Consider the following 23,534-nt stretch of genomic DNA (forward strand, 5'->3'; position numbering starts at 1 on the left):
GCCTGATCCCCGAAATTTCGGGCTGATCCCTGAGTGTATTGACACCAATCCTCATTTTCGAGCTGATCTCTAAGCCGATCCCTCTGTCTATTTTGGGCTTAACGCTAATCTTCGAGAATATTTATCACATGAGATTTGCCGGTAAAGGATCAGCCCAAACTAACGCCAAATATTACGGGCTAAATATTCTTAAGAATTAGCCTATATAGGGGCTTCAGACCCAAGGTTTAGCTACATGGCTTAACTCCTCTAATTTCTTATTGGGCAATGTTTTTGTTAAAAAAAAATTTAAGATTAGATATGAAATTGAAAACGATCTTGAAATAACTAAATATTAAGAGTCCACTAAAATTACTTGTTAATCAGGATTTCAAAACGTTAGGAGACAGGACTAAATCTCTAGTCCGAAACCTGCATTAAGGGCTTAAGCCTATGTGAGCCTATATCCCTAATATAAGAGAGTTATGTCCTAGACACACTTACGACTTAAGCCGAGAGACGACTTAGTGGAAAATGAAGTAAATGTAGTTTGACCTTTATTTCTGATATAATTACGCTAAGCCGTCTCAAGGCTAATCCTCATGTCTGTCAAGGCCCTTATATTTCATGAGAGAAGTCAAATATCCGTGTGGAAACCGCGAATTTGTGGTCAATGAAAACTTTGATAGTCGTTGGAATATTTTTCGAGTCTTTATTGTAGCTGGTACGTTACTGACATATACCGGAACATGCTGGAGTGCCCTTAATCGACAGCCTCCCAGAGTAGAGCCCAAATGGCCTATTCCCGGGGAGTACACGAATCGAGCTTCCTCTCAGCTTCACGGTTGAAGGTCGATTGAGAATGGACGACTCATAGCTCTATCTATCGGCAATATAGTATCCTCTGAAGTTAGCCGTTATGGCACCCCTCAGAGTCACCACTCCAGCTGATCAATTGGTACTTTGGTACCGTTGGCTTAGAAGCGTCTTCGTCAGGGCGGGCTTTCTCCCTCCAACTCCTCTAGGCTCAATAGTCCTAGTACATTATGGAGAATTCTCCAACAATATTCAGGAACCAAACCTAACCTGAATTTAGGTGGTTTGGATAAATGATAAAGTGGAAAGTGCCTTGGATAAAAGGGAAATGGTATATTGTACGAGATACTAAGTAAGGTAAAGTACCTTTTATTCGACCGGTTCCTCTATTCGACCGGTAGTTTTATTTATTCAATTTAATTATATTTGCTATAATATTTTGTGTATGATCTAACATTAATAGGTCAATTATTCTTTAAATAGTACGAATCAGTGACAAATTCATAGAAATTGATGAAATTCACCATCAAATATTCAAAAATTGACCCACCGGTCGAATAGAGGAACCCGGTCGAGTAAGGGTACTTTACCTTAATCCTGAATTTATAGGTATATTTAGACAATTGCAAAATTGAATAGACAATCTGATTGTCTTTTTTTTAAAACCCGCAATTTGTTTTTAGAATTCTGCATTTTTGATGAATGAATAAACAGTCTGAAGTCTCCTTCAGGGCAAAGCAATAAAATTTAGAGCATGATGCAAACTCTTCTGCACTTCACTACCCGATTTTCCCTTCAAACAATTCATCACCATTGCAGAGATATTTTAATTAATCCACAAATGGCGCACAATTTTCCATTAAAAATTTCACAATATTTTATTTATCCACATTAATCTCTCGAAATCGCGCAAAAAGCAATTTTCACTAAATTACCGATACATGTCAGTGACCTTGCGATATTCCACACATATTTTCATTCGGTGACTGATCAATTGCGCCAGTTTTGCCTGCAAATGACTTTTTGAGGTGATCTTGATGATCTCTCTCTCTTTGGGTGATCTTGTCCGATCGCAATGAAAACGCAATCACCGAGATTGTATGCTTCCTTAATGCAAGATCTAGGTTTTAACATTGAATTTTTGTTGGTTAATCACTGCAACTGATCAAGTTGATTGCAGGTGATCACGCTAGATCCTGCATTGCGATCCTGATTTTTTAAGCGGTTTTTTTTAACTTTGGAATTTTCTACATGGCGCCATTCACATTTTACAATGTTATTTTGTGTTTTTACCCACCCTCGATCAACTGTTTTTTCCAACACTGATGTTGATCAGTTCGATCGCCATTGAGTTGTATAATAACGAAAATGGAAAGTATTAGATCACTATATGGGTCTCACAGGTATTTTACATTTTATGTTAACTCATTGCAATTTAAATATCTCTCTTTAAGCATGATTTTTGTGTCTGAGAAATTTGCACTGATGACTGAAAAGTCCGTTTTTTTTTTGGGGCGACGAGATCGCATCTTATGATCGTTAATGATCGTTATGAAGATCAATTTTAGTTTTGGATGCGATCTTCCATCGCCATTGCAACTTAGACAGAGATTCACTCTCATAAGAGAGCATAAAATGATGGTTTTGTATGTGATCTTAGCAAATGATATATTACAAAAAAAAATTTCTCTCTCTCTCTTGCACTAACACTAGCGCACATAGGTTAGCATAAAATTCTGTTTGGAACGTCATTGGAAGACTCATTGGAACTCTTCATCATTGATGGTGAAATGCCACAATTATATTGCACTTTATTAACATTGCACACTTCATCGTGATTCTTTTATCTGCATTCTTCTCGTTTTTTTTTTTAATTTTTTTTATTTTAAATAATTCCAATACACCTCAATCTTTTTATAAGCATTATTCCCTCTCTCTCAATTACACTTCGTATGATCAGTGATCTTCACACTTGTATTTTTGCCCGTTTTTCAATATCTCTTTCAAATTTCACTTTTTCATCCATAACAACTCCATAACTTATTACTCTCTTTCAACATTAAATCCTCACGATCACCAACATGATCTTCGCATGATCCTTCTCTTAATCTTCCCAATAACTCCCTATACCAAAAGGAAAATCTACTTTCCCGCGCAATCCTTTACCTCAAAGAATTTTCCTTTTCAATGAAAACAAAATTCCTCTCTCGAGTTTCTCTTTAGAGTTTCTCTTGGATTTTTTAAAACAACATTTTCTTGAAGTGCGCTTAGGAGTTATACATAGTTTGAAAAATAGAAAAAAAGAAAAACTAGCAATATATACCGTGATATATCAGAGATTTCCCCTCTGGAAATTGCGAAGAACACGTGAAAAACGAAAAAAAAACAACACAGAGACACACAATTAAGCAAGGCACAACTTTGATGGAAAAACTCGCGGTAAAAATTCAGGTGAAAACTCAAATTGCAAGCCGATCGAGTTTTTTTTTACTTTTTTTTCTATTTTTGCTTTTCTCAAGCACAAAATTGTATTCCAAGTTATATATTTTCGTACCATACACTTTAACCGTCTTTCTCTTACTGACAAATGCTACCACGAAGATTTCTTAAGTGACGTGAAGCAAGACTTTGGTAGAGCCCCCTCCGGGTGTTTTGAATTGTATTTGTTGCTGTAGATATTTCTTCGACATATGGTTGAGAAAACCAAAAAGAGGGGAGCCCTCCAACACTCACCAGTACCAGTGGCAACAAAATAACACTGAGAGAGATATTCCAAACCAAAAGAATTTTCATTGCTTTTGTACACACACTAACTGCTGTTTTTCATGTTCGATTATCACACCAACAAGCTTAAAACATTAATATTTTTAACGATCATTCACAAAAATTCCCCGCCAAAAACACAAACCACCAGAAAAAAAACTGCAATTTTTCATTAAGTCAAGAGAATTTTTCCTAGCTTCATTTATGCTTTAGCAAAATAAAAAAAGCAGTACATAGGGTATTGTGGGGTAATTCGGAACAAGACCTAAATTGGAATTTTGAAATATCCTCTCTGTTGCAGATGGGGAAAGTGTAAAAGAATATATCCGAGAAGACAAGCCCTATAGCTAAGGCTAGGGCAAATGGCGTTACCACCTTACACGGGCACGGGGTAGTAGGGGAAGGTTTTGAAGGTTCGTATTAAAAAAGGAGTCCAAAATTTAAGATTTTTTACTGAATGCCACACAAACCCAATCAATTATATCACTATATCAAAAAATCTCTTACTTATTGGTTTCATAATTCTGCCTCACAAAATTCCTGGAAGTCCTTGGATTTTCCTCTACAGGAAAATGAAAATTCAGCGGCATTTTTTACGAAGGTGCCCTGGTTAACTCAGCTTCGTACCACTTTTTCCCACCTCTGTAGGCCTCATTTTCCCCGAAAACATTACACCAAACACTAAAATTTGGGCATCACTACTTAGATGGAACTTTCATCTACTTGTTTTCACCATTTGTAGGAGGTATCACGCATTAAAAAATCAATTTTAAGCTATTTTTCTAACACATGTTTTTGGACACTCGGAAAACCATTTTTTCCCTGCATTCTGACAGTCAGTTAAGAGCTTGGTTAGGTATGATTCTCTCATAATCACACCTAATCTAATCCTCGGATTTTCTCTAACACCTCCAATTGGTCTTACAGAGCATATTTCGGACGTAACTGATGTCAAAAATGGCCAAACACCAATTTGAAGTGAAATGTGAAAAGTTCCACTTTAAAAAAAGAAAAATTTAATAAGAAATACTCAAAATACATCGAAGTCGCAATAAAAGAATCACATCTACCATAAGCAGTCTAGTTTCATCACTGCACAAATCGGAAAGTAGTAATCACACCTATTGTAATCCTTGTTTTTTCTCTAACGTCTCGAATCTGTCTTACAGAACATTTTTTGAACATTAGTGATTCTTAGAATTACCAGTGATTAATTTAAAGTGAAATGTGAAAAATTCCGCTTGAAAGCAAAACAAATTGGATGAAAAATTCTCAAAACGCACCGCATGGGCAATGAAAGAATCACACCAACCATAAGCAGATTCAGGCTTAATGTTTAATTTGACAGAAGTGAAAGAAAAACATCTGATGAAGTCTCATTTTGATGGAGAAACGCGTGTTTTCTTTCGAGATTTTAATGAAAATTGTTTAATATCCCAATTTTCTTGTGAATTTATTCAGTGGAATCTCTGATGAGTTAAATATCCCGAGCGGCGTGCACAGTGTGACCCAAAACAGTGAGAAATTCTCAAATTCGATGGTCAGTAATTTTGATAGATGCTTTTACGAAGCTGCAAAATTCAATTTTCCTGAGCTGCAAGGGTGGTAATTTTTAAGAATTTTCCTCCATTCACAAAAACGACCCCCTTCCAGTAAAAGATTTTCACGATAAATATTAACCCTAATAAACCGTCTATAACTTGGAATAGTTGCTTTTTCGAAAAGACACTTGAAGTGTGCAAAAATGCATAAAATATGCATAAAAAATGCATAAAAAAAGAAAGCCCCTGCGGGTATGCAAATTTTCTCGATGCTTAATGTCATTTCGCGCGTTTTTTTCGATCCAGAAAATGTGCATAATACCGGGATTGAGTGTATTTCCAAATGCCAATTAAATTGAGTTGCCTCGGCAAGACAAGATGAAAGAATACAATTACGAAGCTTATCGGTCAAAGCTGCACGACGAATACAAAGGTGCCCCACTTCTCACTACACCGCGATTTTTTAATTAGATATCATACTTCAGAGGAGGATACCTATATGAATTCATGGATACTGGGATGCTAGGTACACTGAACAAATTATCGTCACAGGTCAAGCAGTTTTTTTTTTAAATCAGTGTTCAGTGCTACCCCAAGTTTGGTGATGCACCAATTTTCCATAACCTACAAAAACCTCGTAAAAGTTTGTACTTTTCTTCCAAACTATTGGAGTGTTTTGAACATGTGTTCAACTTGGTTAATAAGCCCAAGAGTATTTTGCTATTGATTTCAGTCAGAACGAGTGACACTCAATCCTCAGTTCTCACCTGAGACAGGAAAAATTCCTGCCTACACTTGGATTTGAACTGAGGATCTTTCGCTTCCTATCTATCCGTCACTTAGTGATGGAGCCATGGAGCCGTAGACTGTCGACAGAATTGTACACATGATATTAGAAGACTCGAGAAAAGTCGACAAAAAGTTGAAATGCAAGCACAATTGGTAAAAGTCAGGCGCAATACTCAGTCAGAGCGAGTGTTCCCATAGCTCAGTGGCAGAGCAGTTGCCTAGATAGCGACAGGTAATTATAAATAATAATAATGGTGGCACAACGTTTTACAGAGGTACTCAGGACTGCCAGTAAGGGGAGTAAGACACATGACTAAATAGAAGTTCCCAATTTCACTCACTCCATTTGGGACTCCTTCAAGATCTAGGAACTTACGATCTGTATAAGATACCGGAGCTAATTAGGGAATAGCCGCTGGGAAGTAAGGTCAACCACATGAAGATTAAGATAGGAGAAGAGTGATATGGCATATCGTAGTAGTTTGACTCCCTACTGTTCGTGTTCGTAAGCTTTTCTTTAATTCCGGCACTTAAGGACGGCCTTCATCGATATGATCTACCATGGCTAATCGGTGAAGCACATTTTCAAATACTAGAACAGTAGAGGTGCAAGGGGCCCTTCATCTACGATAAACTCAGAATGGAATCAGCCATAAGCAAAACAGAATAACGAACATCCTGAAGACGTAATGTAAAGAAACGTAAACCAGTTTCAAACGATTCCGCTCGTCAGCTCTTGCACTGAAAAGTGCACTGCTGTGTTGGACGAAAAATAAATTATCAAAGTACTTCCAAGGACATGTTTAGTTTCCCTTGAAGTATAACGTACCAATTGTTTTTGAAACAACTCAAAAACGTGTTTCTGAAAGGCCAGTGCAATAACGAAGTTGAGATCTTCCTGCTCTTAGAATCGTATTACAAAATTTAGAACATCTGCAACTCATAGGGGCTTCAATTACTAAGTGGATAAAGCAGAGATGAGCAAGAACCGTTTGAGACCGAACAAACGTCAAATGAAAAAATGTACGTCAATGGTCAAAACACTACCTGGACAAACTTGTTTTGACGTTTATTTGGTAACAAACGGTTCTTGCCCACTTCTGCGATAAAGGATAAATGTGGCACAGTTGTCCTAAGTCCACTTCTAAGAACAAAAAGTGAAAATACGTAAACCATGAAGCAGTACCTCTATTAGTGGGTACCACTACTCAGTCCTTAACAACGACCGGGTAAATCTTTCTATTCTTAAACGTTCAACGGCCTGCTGTACCGATTTTGACGATTCGCCATATTTCAAATCAATGATGTTCAAAACATCCTGTGAAAGTCACACTTAATAAGTTTTCCTGCGAAAAACGAACGTAAGAGCGCTCTTTTGCAGAAACGAACCGTTAGGTAAAACTGACGTACAACGTCCTGCTGTAAAACTGTCGTACAACGTCCTGGTTAATTACGAAAAAGCATCGGGATTGAACTTTTAACGAATCTTCCGATTCGAAAATCTCACCCAATTTCGGAATTGACAAACTGCTCCATTTGCAACCCATGAAGTAAATATGTGATATAAATATAATTTCAAAACCAGTGAATTAAAGCTCTCTCCCTCTTGAGACTTAGAGCAATAAAAAGATCTCTTTTCCTCATTATCTTTTTCATGCCACTCAACAGCACTACAGTGTCTCTTGAGCTGATCGTGCCTCATTGAATTGAAATATTGGAAAATGGTGTTATTTCACATAACGTGTAAATTATTATCTCAACACAAGATTTCATCGGAGGAGAAAATCATCCCGCCAGTGGCAGAATCAGCCAATAAATCACAGAATTTTTACATGTTCTCCCTTATGAATTTTTTTGCATAATCTTCACATTTTCCCATCATGATTGAAAAATCAACCAAGAGAGATGCACGTTTGGCCAAATGTGGAGGTCTCCACTAACTCCTTTTTGCCCGTCTGGCCAAGCAACTTGCCAAAATGCACTCCAAAAGACATCATCTCTAAAGGCGACACACTTCATGAGCGAAAAACCCAACCACAGAAGCTAAAATGGAATTTCCATGTGTTTTTTTTTATTGCACTATTGTATTCAGCAATACAATTTGCGGATAGCTAATGGATAACTGTAGGTACCCAAGTAGCATCAGAATGGGAATTTTACTAGTAGTGGACCTCGTAACGGATCCTTGGCCTTCTTAGTGAAGGTTTGGGTGAAGGTCGACTGAGAAGCCCATTTGTATACCCTTCGGAGATATTCATTGGACGTTCAACACTCCATCTAGCGGCGGAGACCACTGATATAGTGCCCTCAATATTTAACCGTCGTAGAACCCTTCAGATTAGGGGTGACTAAGAACCGTAAGCGAAACCGATAAAATGTCAAAATAAGTTTGTCCAGGTAGCGTTTTGACCGTTGACGTACAATTTTCATTTGACGTTTATTTCTCGACTATATTGCGTACATAGATGGTACGAGTACACACTGAGTCGACTGAGTAAACTATTTTTTATTCCTTCCAGCTCACCCTCTTTCATAATTTTCCCAATAGCTAATAATTTGGCAATGTTATGACTATTATTTTCGGAGGCACCACTCTTATCATATTAATTTTATTCCGGGTGCTCAATCTGAACCACGATTTTCTTTCATCTTTGGCGGTGCTCAGACTCCGCACCATCATTTTGAGATATGAGTGTCGCCTCTATTTAATTAATTCACACTTATGGTGTGGCAAATACCTTTTAATCATACTTTTTTGTCAACTATTTCCTGTTTAAACTGAAATATTTCTGGAAGTTATATTTCTAGAAAAATCTTAGGATGATGAAATTGTCATTGAAAGCAACCCTCAAAATCGAGTTACTACACCCAAATGACAACGCAACAATAGAGAGGTTAGTAATAAAGGTAACATCGAACAGACAGCGTTAACGTGGTCTTTTAACGGTGGACTATCAAATTTTTTGTATCGTAATAAAATCGTAATAAATTTACAAAAGTGATTTAACAGACTTCTGTTCGCTTGGTACGTAAGCCCAAGAAGTTTTGTGTTTATGCACAGAAAGCGACAATCAGAACAAGTGACTTCCCAACTCAACAATTCAACCCAAATAGAGACAGGAAAAAATTCCTGCCTCCACCCAGGCTTGAACCGGGGGCCTTTCGCAATCTAGGCGAATGCTCTACCAACTGAGCTATGAAGACACGAGCTCTGACTGTCTGTTGCTACTGATCTCAATTAATTGCCAACGTGCATTTCAACTCGTTTTCGACTCGTTAGTAATAAATTTACTATATCGTTCTCTTTTGTTTACACACGCTCGTACAGCGTTAAGAAATTTTGAATAGTTCTATTCTAGCGTAGCGTCGAGCAGTGGTCTAAAGAGTTTTCCTGTATTTTTGCGTCAAATTATGTCAAAAAGCAATAAAATCTACTTAATTCAACAATGAATTTGGATCTTTGGTCAAAAAACAGTCACCAGAAGGTCATATTATAGTGATAACTTAGGAAAAATTTCCAGAATTTTCTCTATTTTATCGATAATTTCTAGCAAAACAAAAAATATTAATATTACGAGTCAATTTTCCGGTTGTGCTTGTCAAAGTCATCAATTACTTTTAAATGACCAAAATATGCTGCTTGGGGGGATTTTGCTTAAATTCCCCATTTAGAAAAAATCGGCAGAATAAATGTATCCGGGAGTGTTGTATGAAAAGAATCTCATGAAATATTCTTCTGTAACATGCTGCTGGATATTTTGAGCAAGGTCTCGTCTTTTTTTACATGATATTTCACTTAACATTTCAGAGTTATTTTTTTTCACTTCTTTTTTTTTCTTTGCAAATCATACACCACGCTGAAATCTAATCCTTCGTCACGATCTGATAAATTCCCTTCACACTCCAATTTCCACCTTATCCCTTGGTATGGGAGACAAATTATGTTTTCTTATAGAGATGGCCTAATTTTTTTTTGGAAAAGGACAGACAGGTTTTCCGTGAGAAAAGTCATATGTTTACCATGAATGAACCAAAAGGGAAACTTTCGCAATGTTATAAAATTAATCAAATGATATGAAACGGCCTTGATCATTTCCACATAAAAATACTTTTCACCTCATATCCAAGCAGATTGCGTGCAATTTTTGCCCAAACACAGAGAGAAAGACACATTTTTGAGCATTATACGAGACATGACAATCACATGGGGAGGTCTTACGTAAAAAATTGTGATGGAATTGTTGTAGAATTGTGGCTAAAATTGAACCACTGTGCACTGCTGAAAATGTAAACCAAAAATTAAAAAAATTCCAAAGAATTTCTAAACAATTTGGGAGCATGAACTGTTGAGTCCTGGAAGCTGGAGGAGTGACAAGACACCTCAGAGCAGATCTAAGAAAAAAAAACTATAATCTCAATCTTAAATCTCCCCGCATTCAACTTTTCTTCAAGCCTCTAACACTTGGCTGCCGCCGAAGGTCGAACGCTGATTTTTGTGTGTGACAACAATTGATTCTTGCAATGTACACCTTATTAATAGAAAATAAAATGTGTGAGAGGGATTTATGGTTAATTGCCACAATTATTGTGTTGAACATTTAATAGTTTCAAGTCCATGTTCCCTTTTTTTCCACCTCACCAGCCTTCTTCTTACTCAATAAATTCTTCCATTTGATGCAATTTATTCAGAGAAATATCGCAAAATTTTAATTATGTTGGAGATATAGGAGTTATTTCCTCGATTTCTCAGCAGAATTCTTTTTTATGTTTCATTAAAAAAAGGCTTTATAAGCATTACTTTTGCCGCCTGTTGGCGCATTTTGAAATTAATTCAATTCCGAAAACTTAGAATGAGATATAGATTATTGCTTTAGATTGAATTAACCAAGCTTAAGAATTAAAATTAACAGCAGTTGCCAGCGCCTCTTGCGGGAGAAAGCACTGCCCTCATGCGGAGAAAAATGTCAGTGTGAACAAGTTCTTTTTAAGCTCATAAACTTTCTCAAAAAAGAACGAAAAGTAATAAAAAGAGTAAGGAAAATATTGAAAAGTTTTTGCTATTCGAAATAATATTCGAAATATATTCGAATGACAGCTGTCAAATACAGGTTTTTATCTGTCATTTGCAGTTCTAGTCAGCCGAATATCAGAGAGCTCTCAGTGTAAATATTCCAGCAGTTCTTTCAAAACCCCTAAACATTTTATCTATAACCGGAATTTTTCTTGTCAGAGTCTTGTCTAAAAGGTTAATAGCAATCTATATCTTAAGTCTTAAACTTTGTCTCCAAATCGGGAGCGCCTTCAAGCTGCGCCCCACCTTAAGCACAGCCATTTCACTACAGTTCGAAAAAGTTCAATAATTCCGTTCTAAAAAAAAAACCGTTCAGTAACTCAAATTCCCGCTGTTGGCTCTGATGTACATCAATTCCTACTTAAATTCCATTTTCCATAATTTGCCGTTTTAGATCGATCGTATTGGAACGTGTATTACACGTTTTTGATGCAAATACAAGTATTGCATCAAAAACTATTTGCATAAAAAGTCGTTGAAGTTCGAAGAATTCAAATTCAATTTCGAATTTTCACGCTAAATTTTCGTACAAATTGGGGAAAGTTCGTTAAATATCACACTAAAAAGCTCGCAAAAGAGTTACTCAGTGATTATTGAGTGATTAAATAATGAAACAGAAGCAGTAAATGTCGTTGCTTTGTGTTTTTTCTCACAACAAAGTGAAGACCTACACATTTTGACACTTGAGAATTTCGAAATTCGAACAGGATGTACTTCAACAACCTCGCGGAATTATAAAGAAATAAGAATGCTCCTTTTTAGCTTTTCACATCGATCTTCGAATTTTCTAAACTCCATACTTGTGAATTGTTAGTTTATGGTGTTTACATAAAATGTCGTTGACGTTCGAAAAATTCGAACTTATTTTAGAAATCAAAGAAAAAAATAGAAATTAAATTTTTATTGTGAAAATTTAAGAACATCTTCACTAAGAAGGTGTGAAAAGTCATTCGGTGCACCCACAATTAGAGCTTCATTCTCCAACTAAAAGGTAAGTTGTCAAAACGTCATTGATGTTTCGAAGATTTAAGAACAATTTCGGATTTTCAGACTAATATTTTTGCGAAAGGTAAGGAAAATTTATGAAATATCATACTAAAAACCTGGCTAAAGGATTTAATAATAAGACAAGGTGAAGACTGAAACATTTTGACACTTGAGCATTTCGAAATTCGAACAGACGTACTTCAGCCCCTTGCGTAATTATCAAGAAGAAAGAATCTTTCCGTACAGAAGTAGATCTTGAAAAATTCGAAAATCTATTTGAAGATCCAAAAAAGAGACTTTCTTACTTCTTAATACTTTCGCAAGGTGGCGGAACTTACACCCTGTTCGAATTTAGAAGTGCTCAAGTGTCAAAATGTGACAGTCTTCACATTGTTGTAAGGAAAAATACAGAACAACAACGATTACTGTTCTTGTCCCATTATGTAATCACTCCATAATCACAGAGTAACTCTTTTGTCATCTTTTTAATGTGATATTTGATAAATTTTCCCCAACTTGTTCGAAAATTTAGAAATTTAGAAATTCGAAATTGAATTTGAATTCTTCGAACTTCAACGACTTTTTGTGCAAATAGAGTTGCATTTACCTTTCATCCAAGACACTATTGGAGATTCAAAATCTACTTGTGATCGGGCTCAATGTCTCCTTTTGGTCTTATCAAATAGATCTTCGAACTTTTCAATCTCCACTTCTGAATAGTAAGATTCGACAATTATTGTAACTGTAGAAGCATTTTAGAATTTTCTAAAATCATTCATCGGGTTTCGATGTCGAAAAGCTACAAACTTATCTGCAAAATTTATATCTGCAAATATTTACTAATAATTACTAGTAGTTTGTTATTTCGCAGTTCGTGGTCAATTGAAAACAATTCAAAAATTCGATTTTCGAAAATCTGAATTATGTTTTTCTATATATTCTTTTTTATAAACAAATCTGAATTCTTTTACTTGAGGCATGTTTTGTGAACTTAAGAAATATGAAACAAATTATTATCATTTTCTTTTTTATGTTCCCATATATTTCATTCATTTTCGAAAGATGAAATTCCAGAGACACACGAAGATTTATCCATTTTCGAAACTTTCAAAAACTTAGGATTTGTCGAATTTCAAAATTAACTCCTGAAAATTATATTTTTTTCATTTACAACTTGGTCTCTTTTGTTTAATGATATTAACCATTATTCCTATAATTTCGGAAACGATTTCGAAAATAGACTAATGTATTAAAAAAATTCCAAATAACTTATCATCGAGAGTTTTTTGCAGAAATACTTATTAGAGAAGGGTTTTGTCATTCTTGTGTTGTCCGTGTGCTGGCTACAGTACTTCCTGATCGAATTTCGAACTCCAAGTGTCTCGAGTCTCAAGTGTTGGTCTTCACTTTGTTGAGATGAAAATCGAATCATTAACGTTTATAGTTTCTTTTCCATTTATAAATATTTTACGAAAACCTTAACGAAAACTTAGTTTGACAATTCGAAATTGACTTTTAATATTGGGAAGATTATTTCGAAAATTATATTAATATGGATGTATTAAAAAAGAGTTTTCGAATTTTACTTCGAACTTAAGAAATTACAAATATTTGACGAAATTGATAATGCATTTTTAATAATTTATAATACTTTCAATTTTCGAAGTAAAAAATTCAATGTTGAATTCAAAGAAATTTTAAAGTTTTCATTTATTTAAAATTATCAAAACAAAATATTTAATTTTGAAAATTTGACTTTCCTGACAAAACTATGATTCTTTCAATATCAAACTTCGAAAACGATCTTCGAAAAACAGAATTCGAATTAAAGGATTTAAACCTATTAATTATTAGGCAAATTTGTAAGATTATTTAGAAACCTACCGTATAACTTTACCAACAAATATATCCAACTGCGCAAACTGCCCCTTAATCTTAAAGATTATCAGATAATTTCTCACTGTTCTCGATTTTAATGGTAAAATCATGCAACTCAATGGGAGTGCATTTTTGAAATGGAACTTCCGACATGACGCAATGGCCGCCAATAAAAAAGTGACCCACAATTTTCTCTCACCAAGTCACTCACACAAATTTTCTTATCTCTACAATCTCTTGGGTGTTTCTTGCAAAAAGCATAAAATTATTGGGAAATTGGGGAATAGAGGACTTACCTCTAATCCTTCTTTCGTTTGTCTTCGTTGTCAGATTCATCAGTATCGTCTTCTTTGACCTCAATGAGAACCTTTCCCGTGCATTTTTTCTTCTTAATGAACTCCACAGCATCTTCGAGGTCTTCCAGACTGAAGACCTTGCTCACGTGAGCACTAATGAGGTCCTCTCCATAGAGAGAGAGTGTTTCCTCAATTATTTCCCGGAAAAAGTTTCGATCTTGATACTGATAGTTGTACAGATCAATATGTTGGACTCTTTCGTGTATCGGAGGCAATTTGGCGAGTTCAGTCCGATCGACACGATCTTTGTCTTTCACTTTGAAATCCGGGGAAGAATTTTTAAATGCTTCCCGGTCAAAAAGTGGATAAACTGTCAAGATCGATCCATTTTCGGTATCAAGAAAATCTTGCAATAGATGGAGGGCTTCCCCTCCAACTGCGTCATAAATGCACCTCACACGGTTCTCGCCGAGGGCATTTTTGAGGAATCTGTACACTTTGGGGTACCCCTCGGACATGCAGATGGTTTGGAAAGCCCCTTCATCGCGGATGAGAATGCTACTGTCTTCAGTGTCACAGATAGCAATGACTTTGGCACGATAGACACTTGACGCCACCTCAATGGCCCCCAATCCCAGGCCCCCTGGGCCCGCAATCACAATCACAGTGTCGTTTTCTTGAAACAGAAAACACAATTCCCTCAAACATCCGAAAATATCCAGGATGCCACGGGCGTAGCCATGTGAAAAGGGCAGGGGAACAGTAGCCTAATTCCTTTTCAATTACGTTAATAGATTAACTCATTAACTCCCAAATTCTAAGATAAATCTTCAAGCATTAAATTTTTAAGAACCTCAAAAGTTCATTCATGCTCTCAAATAACGGTCTTTTAATTTAAATAAACATCACAATAACTAAAATGTCAAAGCTGTCAAACTTATTTAAGTTTCTTTTCTTAACTGAAAACTTGTTGGCGTGGTCTTTTAACTTTTTCGTCTCCTTTGGGACTCTGGGTACCCATGGAAACAACATTTTTTTTAGACTATCTAAAATCGATAAAAATCCGATTCTTGTGGGTAATTATAAACTATAAGGATGTCCAAATCTAGGATATTTTTTGCAGGATCCTAATTAACTCCTGAGCTTAGATATTTTTGGCCAAAAATCGTGAATTTTCGATTTTCTGCTTCCTTGCAGATATTGTGACTTTTTTTTTGATATTTCTAGACCAGAATAAGGAAAAACCTCTTGGGGTCAATAAGTATGATAACTAACAATTACAGATTACATAAATTCGAAAAACAATTTTTTCTTAAATTTTCAAAAAACTTGTTCAAACTTTATGGGTATTCTCGTCCCCAAAAATCTAGAGGTCAAATGTAAGGTTATCCCGCCAATGCCAGCCATTTACAGTAGAGTCTCTCAAATCTGAATCTCTCAAATTCGAACGCCGTCTGGATTCAAAATGTCAATTGTGAGGTTATGTTAAAAAGTTCGTATTCTTGGTGAATGAAAATCATATTTATGTGCTTCTTCCTGAATGTTTACATACATTATGGTCGTGTAAAATGAAAAGGAAGTATGTTACCACTGAAACTTGTGAGAAAGTACGGGAATTTGATTCAAAGTACAATTCAATCTCACACAAATTTCGTTAGTTTTGAAAAAATCGTTCGAATTTGGGAGGTGAGAAATGTCAAAAATACCCCCCGAGCGTTCGAATTTAGGAGACTCTACTGTACTTTTTGACACCAACCTTGTAACAAAATTCCAAGCGGGAACGACATTTTTGCCAATATGGCCGATAATTTTGACATTTGGCAGCGAGGGAGATTGCTTTCGAGGAAGTTTTTCCTATTCTTCCTGATTTTGGTGAATTCTGATTGTCCAGGAAGTGTCTTTTATGCTTTTGAGAAAGCTTAATGTGTCTACAATAACATCGTGTTGAAAGAAATGTGTTTTAAAGTGTTTTTGTGTGAAATATTTTGACATATCTGTTGGCAACCCTATAGCCAACGGCCGCGGCGATTCCATTGGATTTCCAGCAGCCTTTTCTGCCGTGATCGCTGATTTTACCGCTCAAAATCCGCGTAAGCTTCCGAGATGGAATTTGACGCTAAATTTCTTCCTAGCGTTCCATGGACGTTTGCGGAACTTCGTATAGGACCGTCTAATAAGAAATGTCCGCGAGTTTCCATGGACTTTTCTCTGACGAATATTTCCACGACATTTCCTATGGATTATTAGCATATAATCGGCAATCAGCCTTTTAAAAATTCGGAAAATCCTCTTTATTTCCACGAAATTCTCCGTGGAAATTTCCATGCAACGGCCTTAGCGGCTTTCGTGGTTTAATATTACGGAATTCCACGACTTTTCCAGTGGATTTTTTAAATATATATTTTTCTTCAAAATAATTCCAAAAATTGATTAAAAATTTCGTGGAACTTTCATAGAGAATTTCCAGAAAAAAAACATCCACAAATATGGACGATCAGTGCCAATTGGCAGCTTAGAACTTGGAGAGTATTCATCTATCAGACGAACACTCAATTGTTCTACTTTTGAATTGAAAATATTGCTACCATATCGTTCATTTGAGTATGTCTAGCTCGCAAGAATTATAGCGTTATGGCGAAAAATAATTGCAGAATTTTCGCGTTTACTTCCATGGAGTCTTGGTCGGAAAGATATCAGAAAATATACTCGGAATATTCGAAGGAAATCTTGAATCAATTTTCAGGGAATGCTCTCTATGTTGCAAGAAAATTCCTCAGACTTTTTTTCCAGGAAATCCACGCGAAAAAAAGCTGATAACTCCGCAGAATTCCAAGCGGAATATTAGCGTTTATTTCCACGGAAACTCTCGCGGAAAAATAGAAGACAAATTCCAGGGAATTTTCTGTTACTGTGAAACTTTGCGGTCGATCGGCTACAGGGAAGCAGGAATTTGGTGTCTTCTTGACCACTTTCTGGACATCCCACAAGATACTGGTCAATAATTCTTCTCGTTTTAGTGATCAACTTTGTAAAGGAGTCGTTAGACACGCAAAAATAATTCACAAAATTGATAATATTGGCATTTGGAACATTAAAGTTTGTCTCCTTTTCGTTCTTTTGGGGACGAGAGTACCCACGAGTTTTCCAATTTCCCAGAGGCGGAAAAAAATCTTTCTCTGTAAAAGTATCATATTTGACCACTAAGAGTTACAAGAAAGTGAGTTTTACTGAAATTCGTTCGCTGGATATGTTGTGGTCCGGAAAGAGTTAATTTATTGTTTTCTTTTAGAACACTTGCCAATTTTTCTTAAGTTGTCGTAAATTTAACAAGAGCGCAAGAATCTTTAGAGTGACTCCTCTCCCTGAAGCCCTGGCTACGCCCCTGGCAGAATATCCAAAATTTTAATAAAAACTGGACTTACCATTGAGTGGGCAGTACTTGGAGAAGGCCAACATGGCTGTTCCATGTCCGTAAGGAAGAATAGCTGCATCCTTCAGGGAAATATCACTCAATTGGAAACAATCAAATTCACTCAAAATCACTTCACTTGCAAGCCCTCCCCCACTCGTTAAATGCCCCCTTAGGGCCACTACCCTGTCCCCCACGCGGAAATCTAAACGATTGTCCGGATCTACAGCTACAACTTCCCCCGAAAATTCACATCCCGGCACCAGAGGAAGCTCCACATCTTGGCTTCCTTCCATGATCCGGACGTCAGTGTAGTTGAGACTGCAAAAATGCACGCCAACTTTGACCTGGATGAAGGAAAATTTCAGTGGGGTGGATTGAAAAAGGTTCATGGGGATTCTACCTGTCCTGGGAAGAGGTTCTGCTGCACTTTTATCCTCTCAATCTTGGGAATTTTATTGAATTCCGTGAGAATCGCTGCCCGGTATGTCGAACTTAACCTCACATTTTGGGTGTTCTTTGCAATTTGACGGATTGCACCGGCGATTGTTGGTGAAAAGAACTTCCTGACACTAAACATGGTCAGTAGGGATGATCAGTTGCTTTTCTTTTGGGAATTTTGCGTGATTTTTCAGGGAAATTGTGGCAGAAAAAAGATAAACAACGAACACTAGACACAATTCACTGACACAGCCTTTGACGCGGTGGCGCTGGCAGCCGTGAAAGAGAAAAGGCCTATTCGATTTTGGCGGGAAAAAAGAAAAGGTTAGGATGTTCAGAGCAGGAGTTCCAAAGGAAAATTTTCAGATTTTCTTCAATTTTATCCCCAAATATAAAGTTTTTATGTGTCCTATGGGGTCAATGCTCTACACTAAATCAAACTTCACAATTTCTTCTATGGCAAGAATTTATTTTCAATCATTTATAGGGGAAAAACTTCCATAATAGTATTCGCAAGCGAGAAACCAAAGAGTTTTCTATTGCGTGTAAAATTATTCTAATTAGCCTAAAATAATTCTCAATTAAGCACTCAATTTTACATTCTATATATATGGGGCATTTGGGGATACATTGTGTTAAAGATTCTTGTTTTCTATCCATTTTAAAAGGTTCCTCTAGAAAAATCCCATTTTGGTTTTTTTATCTGGTAAAAATAGTTTAAGAAAACTTTTTTTTAATTTTTTTTTGTGAAAATCCACAGGATAGAACTTTTTCTTTATTAATTTTGCAGGGGGGCGGGGGATAGATGAACAAATGGATGTATTTACCTGCTTCTTTTTTTTTTTACTTATTTCTGTGATGATTCAATGACTAACAGAAATATTCTAATAAATGTTTATTTGCCCATCAGAAAAAAAATATTAAAATTTTCTTTTCACATTTATATCTTCCATCCAAATTACAAAAAGGCAAATTGACTGGTTCTTTGAAGAGAAAGAGAAATTTATACACATGTAAATCTACTTGTCTCTTATCCAGAAACATCATTTCTTTATTTTTTTTGGTAAAATTTTTGCGCCAATTCTAGTCATTTTTCCACATTTTGCATTTCTGCAATGTTTTTTTTAATTCAATTTTAAAACTGTCTGCTAATTTTTTTTTAAAGGTATATTCTTCACTTTTCTTTTTATTTAAATTATTCCTTCTCTCGAAGTACGTATAATTGTTTGGTTGTAGATGAGAGAATCACTAATTTAATCCTTGCCATCGGTTTTGCGTGCCTTGTGACCACGGAAGGATGCCTGGATTTTCGTAGCTGCTTTATTCAATTCCGGATCACTCAAATCGATGTCCAACTCTTCGGCCACCTGCATGAAAAATCATAATTTTAGAATAATTTTTATCAAAATTTTTTACAGGACCTCTACAAAGCCCTGTCAGAAATTTTAGGCCACGCCCACTTGAAGATCTTTACCCAAAAAAACAAGTTCTTTTCTTTAACTCTTTCCGGACCGCAGCATATGCTGCAAGTCAATTTCACAATTTTTTAATCAAAAATATCTAAGCTCAGGAATTAATTGAGGTCCTACAAAAAATACCTTACATTTGGACATTTGGAATTGAATTTTTCTCAGTTCTAAAAAAACACGGTTTTTCATTGAATATTCATATGCTGCTTTTTGGGTACTCAGAGTCCCAAAAGAGACGAAAGAGTTAATTTATTAGGGTAAATGTCCCAATTCAAAACCATTTCCAGAAGCTTTAACTTTGACAGAAGATTCAACGCATTAAGTTCATATTTTTTCTGAAGAGAATTACATAAATTTGCTCCTTGACTCTTCTAGAATGTAACTGTTTAGTGAAAATTCTTTAGATATAATTTGAAAACTTCTTAGATACAAGAAAAATACGCCAGCGTAAAATGCTGCTATTGGAAACAAATTAATCCAAATGGAGACAAGGAAAAGTTTCTAATTGGAGACAAACAGTGTAAGTGAAACCGCGATGAAAGGCTTCCAAAACCTTGTTGAGTTGCTCTTGAGTGTAGGATTTGTTCTTATTTCTGGTCTTTTCTCCTTTTCCATCTAAAACAATAAGAAAATCTCTCCAAAAAAATCATATTTCCGGGGTTTCCTTTTGAAGCATTTGCAGACACTTCAGAAAAACCCTTTTTGTTCACGAAATAGATAAATATTTCATTTGAAAACTTCACGTACCGTTAACAATAAAGATTAGCACTTAATTGAACTAAAATTAGTCAGAAATATAACATAAAATGATATGAAAATATAGTCGATCTATGAAAAATTCAATGGTGAAAGGGTACACTTTTAATTTTTCTGAGAAATTAGCAAATTAAAATTTGTGAATATGAATGAATTTCGATTTATTTGGAGCAAAATTAACTAAATAATGAAACTGAGGTATAGAAAATATATAAATATAGCAATTTAGTACTGTATTTATCATGAAAACAGTGACGTTTCCATTTGGAGCAGGTTTTGAATTAGCTTAATTTACCCTATTGTTTGATTGCTATGTGATACAATATCCTAAAGACTTGATTAATAGCCCTGTGTTAGGCATTTGCCTCTGAAAATTTAAGCCACGCCCCCTTCTTAAATTCTCAATGACTCGACCAGTCAATGACGCTCAGAGCAGAAGTGTACTGTTTTAATAGGGAAATGCATACAAAGGAGGCCACTTCTGATCTGAGCGTCTCATTTCATTATTACTGAAAAATATCACATTTTTAATGAAATGTTATCCCTGTTATTCGCTTAAACTTTCGAGAATGAAAAATAATATCTTTGGCACATTTTTTAAATCAGGAAATTCCATTAAGCCAAAATTAACAACCCTTTCTTTCCCAAATGTTTTGTCACGTATACGCCCCATACGCCTCTCCCACTCTTCTTCTTTTTTTGAACGTCACAAAAATTTTAATTTAACTTCAATCCAATTTTGAGCGCCAAAGATTTGGATAGACATATTCATTGATAAAAAACGAATACGAATTGTTGGCTATATGGACCCGAGTGAGTCCGACAGCCTTACATAAAATAGAAGAAGAAGAAGAAGAAGAATACGAATTGTGTTTTTATAAACGTTTCTTGATATAAAAAGCATTCGGAGCCATTAAAATGCTCATAATGCTTTCAGCACACCTTGGAGATCGATAAAATTTCATGAAATCAAAATTCGCATCCATTTCTTTCTCAAAAGATTTGCATAAGCTTATCTCCCTATTTCGGACTCAAAATCTGACTGAACTAAATTTAATTTGGTGTGATGTTCAAAAGAAGAAGAAGAAGAGTGCAAAAGAGTAGGATAGATATATGTAAAATTTTTAAGAAAGAAAGGGATGTGAATTTTGACTTGATGAAATTTTCCTGATACAAAAGATGTTCCAAAGTATAAAAATCAAATTTGCAAGTGCGAAATTAGATTTCGTTGATTATGCTTTTCTGATTTATTCCGCGGATCTATTTTGAAAATAATTAATAAAGTAATTATCTTGGAAATGTAGAAATCCAGTTAGAACAATTAGAAACAATTGACGCAAATGTGGCATTTCATTCCTAAAATGGCCCCATTGTTAGTTTTAAGAACGTAGGGGAGATCGGGGCAGGTTTAACCAGCATATGAAAGTTTTATTTGCCCATAATTTATGAAAACCATGTTTGAATTAATTACTTTGAGTAGATAAGTTGTTTGCTCAATATTCTTTCTGAAGAAAATTATAACACTTCACTGTCACCACTGTCTAATTCTACCCCTGAAATTCTGTCCCAGTCTACCCTTAATTGTTTTGAAAGTTTTTTAATGGTTTCAAGACCTTTCATTTGCACTTAAGATTATTAAATTTGATTCAGTGGCAGCAGAGTTATGGCCATTTTTGTATGACAAATTGCAAAAATAATACGCTTAATCGAACTACCTTCTTAGTGATCTCTTGGAGTTCAGCATCATCCTTCAATTCAGCACCTGTGGCCAATTTGCGCGCCAAGTGACCTCTAAAAGTAGCCTGAATCCTCGTTGCTGCCTCACAGAGTTCTGCAAAAAGTAACAAAATATTTGACTTAATTAATATTAATTTTGCAATAAACACTATATGAGATACATTTAGCAAAGGGGAGCTGTAAATTGTGCAAAAAACATGAAGAGCATTACAATGTTTCCCCCATACTGACATCCGGACCAAAAAAGCCCGGGAAAATGTCACAAATTTTCCCCCCTGTGAAAATGTTGGGCAAATAACTCATCATCACTGAAACATCTTTCAACATTTCAGCAGCAGGGTACAACTTTTAACCCCATCAACCTCCATCAGAAGCCCCGTGTCGCACATTCCAAATGTAATTGCCACGTGTCGTTTGGACTATAACGTACTCATGGTTTTAGTCACTGGGGTATAGAGCGTGTCCAAAAAATTCAATATTCATGAGAATTCATATGTCCTGCAATGATTTTTTATGACCCATTTCGGATGACAAATTCAGAAGTGGGAACCGAAAGGGCGGAAAGCGGACGACAAAACTGCAATAAAACATTGGAGAGAGCTTTATATGACTTCATTTCCGAATTTTTTGTTTTCCTCAAAAAACTTTTATAGAGAATAACTAAATGGTCGAGAGAAAGCACGAAAAGTAGAAAAGAAAAGCAGTTAAAATATCAAGAAATATTAATCATGAAAGGTCTCCATATGCATTTTGTACAAATTAACGTAAGGATAGGGTAAGCTTTATGTTATCAGAATTAATGACGTGAAGGTTACGTTAAATTTACCTTTAATTCGTAATTCAGTAACGAAATGCTTATAGGGGAATGTAGGCATGGTTCAAACAGAGTGAACCTTCAAACGATGTAAATTTTCTCTTTGCTTGGAAAGAGCTGACTTACCATTTCTCATCCCGATTCATGAGCTTAATAATTATCTATCTTATGGCTAAGAAATGACGAACTAGCTTTTGTAAACAAAGAGAAAATTTGCGTTGTTTGAAGGTTCACTCTATGCAAACCATGCCAACATTCCCCTACAGATGACAGCTTTTCATACTTGACCCCCTTTTCTCGGGGAAATCTTATTAATCGTAGAGGAAGGTGAGACAGTTTCTAGCACGTGTTATTTTCAAAAACATAAAATGAAAAAAAACCAAAAAAAAAAACAATAAACAAAACGAGCTGAACTTAATTAGTTTTAATAGCATTTACAAAGACTTGAAAAATTAGTTTTGAAAAAAAAACAATTTTAGCTGCCTAAACTACCCTATTTTCTCCTATTCCATTTTCTACATTTCATTTAATAAATTGTAGAATATAAATATTTGTACAAGTTCTATCAATTTATGCATTAATGCATTTTATTACGGCACAAAATGGGAAAAGTTTTGCAAACAAATTCTGTGATTGATGAATATTGTCACCTCGCAATTTTCCCGCAAAATGTTTTTTTTTTGTTTATTTAACAACAATTTCTATTTCAAATTTCATGATAAAAAAAATAAATAAATAAAATGGATAGAAATGTTTCATTTCTTTATTATAATTTAACCCATTCCTTA

The 23,534-nt window shown here is 35.4% G+C and overlaps 2 protein-coding genes across 3 annotated transcripts in view; both read right to left on the reverse strand.

Annotated features, from left to right (window-relative positions):
• LOC129802150 (quinone oxidoreductase-like protein 2) overlaps positions 1-18,231 on the reverse strand; it is a 40,308-nt gene extending 22,077 nt beyond the window's left edge. The window contains exons 1-3 of the mRNA XM_055847747.1: positions 17,933-18,231; positions 17,543-17,876; positions 14,121-14,796 (exon numbers count right to left, since the gene is read on the reverse strand). Of these exons, the coding sequence (XP_055703722.1) occupies positions 14,123-14,796; positions 17,543-17,876; positions 17,933-18,109 (1,185 nt within the window). The 5' untranslated portion in view covers positions 18,110-18,231 and the 3' untranslated portion in view covers positions 14,121-14,122. The remainder of the gene's footprint in view (positions 1-14,120; positions 14,797-17,542; positions 17,877-17,932) is intronic.
• Positions 18,232-18,418: 187 nt separating this feature from the next.
• LOC129802155 (uncharacterized) overlaps positions 18,419-23,534 on the reverse strand; it is a 123,804-nt gene continuing 118,688 nt past the window's right edge. For both annotated transcript variants that reach the window (XM_055847754.1, XM_055847753.1), the window contains exons 4-5: positions 21,911-22,026; positions 18,419-19,337 (exon numbers count right to left, since the gene is read on the reverse strand). In XM_055847754.1, the coding sequence (XP_055703729.1) occupies positions 19,224-19,337; positions 21,911-22,026 (230 nt within the window). In that variant the 3' untranslated portion in view covers positions 18,419-19,223. The remainder of the gene's footprint in view (positions 19,338-21,910; positions 22,027-23,534) is intronic.

This window comes from Phlebotomus papatasi, chromosome 2 (assembly GCF_024763615.1).
Source record: "Phlebotomus papatasi isolate M1 chromosome 2, Ppap_2.1, whole genome shotgun sequence".
Lineage (NCBI taxonomy): Eukaryota > Metazoa > Arthropoda > Insecta > Diptera > Psychodidae > Phlebotomus > Phlebotomus papatasi.